The 8,945-nt window shown below is 35.7% G+C and overlaps 1 protein-coding gene across 1 annotated transcript in view; it reads right to left on the bottom strand.

Annotated features, from left to right (window-relative positions):
- man1b1a (mannosidase, alpha, class 1B, member 1a) overlaps window positions 1-8,945 on the bottom strand; it is a 17,910-nt gene that overhangs the window by 7,877 nt on the left and 1,088 nt on the right. Inside the window, exons 2-12 of the mRNA XM_016286159.1 lie at window positions 8,203-8,294; window positions 7,888-8,016; window positions 6,533-6,641; window positions 6,164-6,351; window positions 5,032-5,168; window positions 4,325-4,434; window positions 4,023-4,214; window positions 3,162-3,310; window positions 2,842-3,030; window positions 2,470-2,660; window positions 375-495 (exon numbers count right to left, since the gene is read on the bottom strand). Of these exons, the coding sequence (XP_016141645.1) occupies window positions 375-495; window positions 2,470-2,660; window positions 2,842-3,030; window positions 3,162-3,310; window positions 4,023-4,214; window positions 4,325-4,434; window positions 5,032-5,168; window positions 6,164-6,351; window positions 6,533-6,641; window positions 7,888-7,989 (1,488 nt within the window). The 5' untranslated portion in view covers window positions 7,990-8,016; window positions 8,203-8,294. The remainder of the gene's footprint in view (window positions 1-374; window positions 496-2,469; window positions 2,661-2,841; window positions 3,031-3,161; window positions 3,311-4,022; window positions 4,215-4,324; window positions 4,435-5,031; window positions 5,169-6,163; window positions 6,352-6,532; window positions 6,642-7,887; window positions 8,017-8,202; window positions 8,295-8,945) is intronic.

Here is an 8,945-nt window from a genome sequence, read left to right on the forward strand (position 1 = left end):
ACAGTTTTTTTTTTTTTTTTTTTAAGATTTGTAATAAGATTTAATCCTGGAGATTATAGGATCAGATGCTGTGCTGTGTGGTATAGATTAAAGCTATTTATAGTGTAACCACATAAGGAAAAAAAATCAACCAAAAATTAAAACTCTGTCATTATGAACTGTTTTTCCAAATCCGCATGCTGTCATTTGTCCATGCGGAATATTAAAGTAGAATTTTTTGCCATTTCCAAGTTTGTGTTCCACGGGACAAAAACAGCATACAAGTTTGGAACAACATGAAAGTCAGCAAATAACAACATAATTTTCATTTTTTCAGTGAACAATTAATTAAGAACGACACTTGGCAGCAGAAATGTGGTGAAGTTATGACTCACCATTTTGGGATTGAGATGGCCGTTGGACAGCTCCCCAACGAAGGTCAGTTTGCTAGGAGAAGTCTGTCTCAAGAGATTCTTTTTGACACCTTCTATAGCCTGAAGATAGTCCTCTAGCAGCCTGGAAAGGTATAGATGCATCACACTCTGCATTTGAAGTGATTAAGTTTGCCCTCTAGAGGCAAAATGAGCTACTGCATTTTAATTGTACATTGGGAGCACCCCAGACTTCAGTTGATACTCATAAGTGTAATACATAAAATCAAAAAGTAAGAGCTGCGATTCAACCCCATTAAGGTCTTGGAGAGATTACACAGACAGGAATCAGGATACAGAGGTCATTTAAATGAACCACCTTCCACATCAATGACTAGCATATCCATCACTGACCTGGTCTTGGGTTGATTTGATATTCCTGACCAGAGACAGTTATCAAACCTCATTAAGAGTCAGTTTACTGAACCCCAGTGAACACCTTTTTATTGAGTTATTCAAAACTGAACCCTATGAAAAAAATACTATCAGCGAGGAGCGAGTGTATGTGATGGCAACACAGTGGGAGTCTAACGAGACTCAGGTGTGAGCAGAAGCACTGAGGTGAATGACAATGACTCGTCAAGCTCCGGCAGAAAGAACAGGAAGACAGAATAACATCCTGTCAAATGCAGAAAACGGTTGATGTCGCATTTCGCCAGGAGCGAAGGCACCTTGGCACCGTCCCTAATGGTGGACATGTGCAAAACGTGCCTGTGACAGTTGTTGTCATAATGCTGCTGTCTTGCAGGGGCTTTTTCACTCATTTACTGTCAAAACTTAAGTTCAACTGGTTAGAAAAGTAATAGCACACCTCACCTCAAAAAAGAAAAAAAGAAAATAAAACAAAATAAAATCAATAATTTTAAATGCTACAAGTGATTTTAGGTAGCATGATATTATAATGAACAGTATAAAAATAGTATAAAATTCTAAAAGTATAATGGCATAAAAAATTGATAAGATTGCATTGTTATTAAATTATTTGCAAGCATTAAATGGCAAAGGTAATCTAAATGCAATAGAGAAAATAAGCATACAGAAGTAAATATCCAATATATTTCCAATATCAACTGATATTGATCAGTATAATGCATAAGTATATAAATGTACTATATATATATATATATATATATATATATATATATAGTTTTCTCCCTTTTTTTAAATTATGAGTGAGTAATTTCCTTTTGAGTGTTAGATTAAACCAGGCAAATTAAATGTAAAATAAAGGAAAGAAACATTCAATTAAATATCAACTAACTGTAATAAATAAATAAAATTAAATACATAAAATGCATACCACTGTGCATCCCTACTAAATAAGTATGAGTAATAGTGATGATGGAAATCCAGTTAAAAACATTGCATTAGTATACCAGTTTACTATTTTTCTTTTTTATATTAAAATACGTTGAGCAACACTGGACCAACAGTGAATTCGGGATTGGACTATCGGTTTGATTGTCCAATGGCTGTTCAGAAAGCCGGTTTTAAAACGAGCATTATTTTTGTGACTGCTTGACGTTCCTAGATGTGCACAAATTACACACTTCACCTTTATTCTAATTCACAAGAGGTTTTTTTAAGTGCTAGAATGCAGACGCTAACATTCAAACAGAAGCACCTGCACTTGAAATACAAAATATAATTTAAGACCTCTTAAAACTAATTCCACCAAGAAATGACTAAGACATCAGAATAAAATGATCCAATAGTGAATGCACTGAAGTCACCTCCAGGTTTCCAATGCCCTGTACATTTATCACTGTCAAGGCCAAGTAGCATGTCTACGGTTTTCAAAAAGCAGTCCTTATGTAATGATTAAAACGTGCTCAGAGTTTTTTTATTTCCTTTTCTGGTGTAATTCACCCTTTCAGTGACTGACAATGTGAATCAATCATATCAGCCCATCTGTGACCAGAATCATAACCTCAGTACATTAGGCTCAGTGTGCATCACCAATTCCCTGGAACCCATTAGCTAAAAGCACCAGTGGGCTATTGACACTCGGTCTAAGCACTGAAAGTCAAAGCTGCATTTGTATCTGCTGTTAACTCACTCAGTCTCTTTCTTGCCACCCTGTAGCCACTGTTTGAGCAGGTACTCGTAGTAGCTGTCCGCACGGGCCCCCAGCGTAAAGGCCCCTCGACGTGTGAATTTCCCACTGTTTGTGTTGATAAACATGGGTACCAGACCGTCACGCTTTCCCTCCAATCGGTGAACCTGTCTGGTCACCTCCTCCACTGCATTCTAAAACAGAGGGCGAAAAATGAAATAAAATCCAAAACAGACGAAGCTTTTAAACATTTGTAAAAAAATGAAGAAATACATTTAAATTCAAATAATTTTTTTAACATACATTTAAATAAAAAGGTAAAATAATATTTTTTTTTAAAAAGTAAAAAATGAAAAAGATACCTAGACAAAGTACCTGGTACTGTGGGTCCTGTGTGAGTCGGCTGAGCTCTCTGAACTCCAGCTGAATGCTGGTCACCTCTGCGACTGTGCTGTCTGTGGTCCATCGTGGAGGGTGAGCGGTTCCTTTACCAATGTTCACGTCAGAGTAGGGGATTTTAGATGGGGTTTTGAATGCAGGCATTAATCTGAACCCGATGTCTTTCTGCAAGAAAAGAGACACAACATGTATTGAGTTCTGTGGTCTGTTGAAATAAACCTTTAAAGCTATACTTTACATTTACAAGGACAAAAATGAATGATAATGGAGATGCTACTAAGACATGAAGTACTTACAGCTTTATCCAGGAAGAGAGTATCTCCGGTCAGGTGGTATGTGCTCAAGAGACCCCCCAATATACGGATGGTACTCTCAAAAAGATTCACATCCACATTCTTGGAAAAGGATAATTCTGTCTCAACCCACTTCCTGGCCTCTGCAAACTCTATTACAGAAAGAATTAGAGAGAGAGAGAGAGAGAGAGAGAGAGGGGGAAAAGGCAAAAGGAGGGACATAAAGAAAAAAAATATTATTTTTCTATTATTATTTGAAGTTTTTATTGCTTAATATATATTTTTTCATGGGTGTTTCTTCAGATTTTGGAACTTTTGTCTCTGCGGACTTTCTCAAAACACACTCTCTAATTTAAATTGATCTACTAACAATGTCCAACAAAGGACAATTAAAATTGTCATTTGCATATTGTAATTTGACAAAATTGCAGCTTGACTGGAACACACAATACAAAAAAAAGAAAAAAGAAAATGTAATTTTATGTTTACCTTGATTTTTCTTTATTTCCTTCACATCTCATGTTTCATCAAAAGAATACGCTTCACTGACACAGTAAATAACAAAAATGATTTTTATGGATGTATTTTCCTATTCTAAGATTGCAAGATAATGCTAAAGTCATAAAATCTATACATAAAAGCCATTTGAAAGATAGCAAAAAAATAAAATAAATAAATAAATAAATCCAACTCAGTTTTAATGTGGCCGTTATATAACAAATAGACAAATGGTCACTTTTAATAAAAATCAACATCTGGGAAATGAAAGTGCCTGTGGCTGAAGACACACTCATTTTGACAATAGGAAAGAAAAAAATAGTATACATCTGAAATCGGAGCACAGTGGTTATGAAACAAACTCACCGTCTTTCAGTCCCAGGATCCACATGGTGTCCAGTGCATCAATGAGAGTTAGGCCCAGGCCAAACCACTCTCCATGGGTCTTAGATATGGGCTTCAGTTCATCATGACCCCACGCAAAGGCCTTATAGCCCTTCCATGCGTGCCTGAAGGCCTCCTGCACCACCTCCACACGATCCACGGCCTTCACTGTGACTGTCACAGAAAGACATTCAGATGATCACATGTCTGTGATGGCTGATCTTTAGCACAAGCCAAACTTTGGCATGGACAAATGCCTCAAATTACAGGATGAATTCTGATACCTGGTTTTAAGTTGGCAGCTTCCTCGTCATCAGCCACGGTTCCTTCTTTTCCATGGGCGGTGGACTGAAGCTCCGTCCCCTGCTCCGCCTCGATCATCGCCCCGCGCCAGCTAGGAATCCAAAAACTGGCATCAGTTATGACAGCAGTTTATCTAAGATCCAACCCAGAGATTCAACACCTGTAATCGCACCGTTTCCTCCCACACGCCTCACGATTATAACCGCAATTACACACGAGCGGGAGGTGGAGTCCTGTAACAGGACACAGCTGGAGGAAATGAAAGCTCATCACAACTCTGTGTTACCAGCTCTACTGTTAATAAACTCTTCCCTAGGGCTCTAGCACTGCACATGAGTCTTTATCTTCAGCTACTGTTGTGTATTTCTCTGCACTTTCTAAAAAGGAGAGTTCATCCTAAAATGAAAATTCTGTTATTTACTCACTCTCACATTTTTGTGGAACAAACAATGTGATATTTTCAGCACACTCTCTATCATTGTATGTATGGGCTCCAAGCAGTGAGACTAATAACAATAAGTGTCAATAAATCTCATAATTACTGTCTGAGCTTTAATACCTCTACTTATTCAAAAGGTTAAACACTAAGCCAACAGCAAATAAATGTCAAAGTCTAATCCTAGGCAAATCATCATTATCAAAACTCTCATATAAAATGGCCTAATTTCTTGAATGTAATAAGCCAAACCTAATGACTGTTTTTGCTTCTTTCCCTCCGTCTTCATCTCTCCTGACCATGGCTTCTTCTCCATCTTTCACCTGCCAGTCTGACACATTCCCTCGCTTCTGTAGGACTGGAGGACCACGCTTGCTAGGTGGCTTCCTCTGCAGATTCAAACCGCCCAACATAAAAACACAAGAGTAGGTGAAGAATCTAGTATCTTTTAAGAAGGTGAATGAATGTGCTTAGATCAGCATGGTTGTGGTTTAATTTAATAAAATATTAAAATATACAAATATTTAAATATTTGTTTCAGTATATTTATTTTAACCCTTTTATTTTGAATTTAGATTATTCTTTATTATTATTAATATTAATTAATTGATTGATTTATATTTATTTTGTATTTACAAATAATCCTAATTTTTGTATCTTTTTAAATGACTTAATATGATATATTTTCATTGTTATAGAAACAATTGTAGCTTTTTAAAATTATTAATATAATAATTCTAATATAAATAACATTTATTTATTTTAATGGTTTTGTTTTAAATTTAGAAACAATCACATTTTTTAAATATTGTTAAAACGTATTTATTTATTTACTTTATTTAGAAATACTAGCAAATTTTGGTATATTTTTCATTATTTTCTTTATTACTATTAATATTCATTAATTAATTAAATGATTTATAATGCTTTAATTTTGTATTTAGAAATAATTGTACCTTTTTGTATCTTTTTAAATGATTTAATATTAATATTAAATTATTTTTAAAGATTTTATTTGGAATTTAGAAGCAGCTGTAATTCTTGTATCATTTTAATTTATTAATATAATAATACTAAATACTGAATTAAGAAACATACAGTACAATTCTGGTTTAAAGACCAGGTTTAAGCTGGTCTTTTTAGCAGGAGCTGTAAAAAAAACCTTTGCAAATGAGTAGAGAAATGATAAAGTGAACAATATACTATTTTGCAGATCCTTAATATCTGAGAAGTATTCCAACTAGGGTTGCAAAGGGGTGGAAAATTTCCGGTAAATTTCCAGAAACTTTCCAAAAATCCCTAGAATATAAAAAAAAAAATCCTGGAATGTTTCCCAAATTTACTGGAAATGTTCCACCTTTTTGCAACCCTAATTCCTACTAACCATAGCTGGAGGTTTGGGAAGTAATGGAATGCTTGGTCTTTGAATCTCTGGCATCACTTCTGGCGGGATGTCCTGGACCCCCAGGACAACTCCTGGCGGGATCTTTGGGATGAGGCCAGGAGGAATGGGCCTGAGACCTCGGTTATCCATTTCAACCCAGTCCTCCTTCAATGATCTATCAGAGAGTCCTGGAGAAAGAACAGACAGAAATACATATGTGAATTATTAATAGCAAACGGCGTGATGTTTAATAAAATTTCTTCCCCAGAAGCTAATATAAACGGGCAGAGGTTGTACCAATCATCCAACTTTTGTGTTTTCACCTTTCATATCCAGTGAAATGTCATTAAAGGTGGATGTATGAAGTACCTCTCCATTGCTCCGTCAGGCTGGGATAGAAAAGAATCCCACAGATGAACAGGAAGGCCAGCAGGAAAAGAATCAGACTGCGCTGAAGCCGAGACAGCTGCTTCCATTTCTGCCAAAACAAACACAAACAATTCAAGGACAATTGGAGGAAAGTGCAGCAATTTTATATTTGATGGCTGATGTGGCAATTGCAATGACTGCCAAATATAGTACTAAAAAATACAGCTACATGGAAACAAAATGTGATTTATCCCTCAAGTTTTCTCTCAGTACAGACCTCTTTATAATTGAATCAACCTAACTAATTAATTCGACGTGAATCTCGGATAATGGAAGACATTAAAGGGACAATTCACTCAAAAATTCATTAATTTCCTCGCCGGCATATTGTTTAAACCTGCATAATTTTCTTTCTTCTGTGAACAAAAAATTCAATACAATACCTTTCAAACGTTTGGGGTAAGTTGACTTTTTAATGTTTTTTTAAAAGAAGTCTCTTAAGCTCACCAAGACTGCATTTATTCGATCAAAAATACAGTAAAAACAGTAATATTGTGAAATATTACAAGTTAAAAGAACCGTTGTATTTTAAAATACAATTTATGATATCAAATCAAAATTTTCAGTTGATATTACTTCACTTTTGAGTGTCACATGATTCTTTAGAAATCATTTTAATATGCTGATTTGATGCTAAAGCAACATTTCATATTAATATCAATGCCGCCCATAGCTTTGTGTGAGGAATAGACTAAATTAAACTTTAACCATTTGTGTTCTCAAATTTTTTTTTTGTTTAAATGACACGATCACATTGAACTGGTGTTGCATGAACAAGATCCTCCTTCTGGGTTACCAAGAAAAAAAATAACAGCATGTGGTTTAGACAGACATGACGGTGATTAAAAAATACTGTAACAGAGTTTTCATTTTTTGGTGAATGGTACCTTTAAGCTATGTTTTTAAATTAAAAGTAAATTTTTCAAGCTAAACGTATGTGTTTCGGCTAAGCAGGGAGTGCGCATCTGCTTTTTGGAGACAATTGAGTATATACAAATTAGTAGATTAAATAAAAGAGGGAAAATACAAGGGTTTTGACACCTGTGGTTTCCTAAGACTGAACACAACAACTACAGTGCCAGCATTTTGTTCTCAGAATATTAAACAGATGTCAAGACATCTTGCAGACAGGAAAATGGCACTCATTTACACAAACAAATAAAGAGGCAGAAGCCATCAGCCTTCAAACATCACCGGTAATGAATGAAAAATACATAATGCTTCATATTTTTTTCCTGCAAAACCAAGTAAAGAGTTTAGATGCCATTTTAAGAAGAAAATACCCAGGCACTAACCCTCCAGCAGGACTGTCTCCGGTGCTTGCCGTTGGTGTAGCTGCGGCTGTGTTGGTCTCCCAGCGTCAGAGAGACGAAGTCCTTCCTCTGTGGCGAATACATCTCTAACACAGCCACCACTCAAAAACACTGAATCAAATAGGTGAGAGAGGGGAAAAAAAAAAAAAAGACAAGAATGACACAGATACCAAGTGATTTTCCCACAAATCACTATTCGGAACATGAGCTGGTCTGTTGCTCCAGCGACACTGATCTATGCAGGTCTCTGAGGAGAATCGAGGTGTAAAATACAGATCTGTTCACAAGATGAATTACCACCGGACTAAATCTGGAGTAAATTGAGGCAGGGGGTGGCACACTGGCATCCATCTGATCTGAGAACAACAGCATGGGACAGGGCCGTTCACCTTGGTGTCCCAGGGGCCATGAGAGCCATTTAAGAGGGGATTAGGAACATTAGCCTAAGTCCATCTGGTTTCTATCATACCAACCTGAGCTTATTGGATGGAATAGCTTTAAAGACACTGGCCTGTCAAGATGACACACATTTGCTGCCTATACAGGAGAAGGTTGAACGCAGGTTGTCCCAAATACAAATTACAAGTAAAATCATCTGAGTGTGTAACTTTAGTGTGCAATGAACTACAGAGACAAGGTTCTCACACTTTTCCTGTTGTTTTTTATTACTGGATATGAATATTATTCAATTTATTCAGAGTTTATTATTCAGAATATTATACAATTCTTGTATATTCAATTAATATATAATCTTAATATATTCAAATGAAGACTGATTTACTAATGAATCACTCCGAATGATCTGTGAACCAGTCAACTGATTCACTAAAAAGAATCAACTCAAAAGAGCTTCCGAATTACACATTAGCCTACTATGGCTTTCCAGCGAGTTTTATACTACACAAGTCAATTTCTATTCAAAGAAAACTCTTAGAATACTATGGAGGACGAAACCTGCAAAAACAATAAATAAATAAATACACAAATAAATAAATTCATATGCAAATAAATAAATGCATGTCTGTATAAATACACAAATT

This window comes from Sinocyclocheilus grahami, unplaced genomic scaffold, assembly GCF_001515645.1.
Source record: "Sinocyclocheilus grahami isolate Dianchi unplaced genomic scaffold, SAMN03320097.WGS_v1.1 scaffold207.1, whole genome shotgun sequence".
Classification (NCBI taxonomy): domain Eukaryota; kingdom Metazoa; phylum Chordata; class Actinopteri; order Cypriniformes; family Cyprinidae; genus Sinocyclocheilus; species Sinocyclocheilus grahami.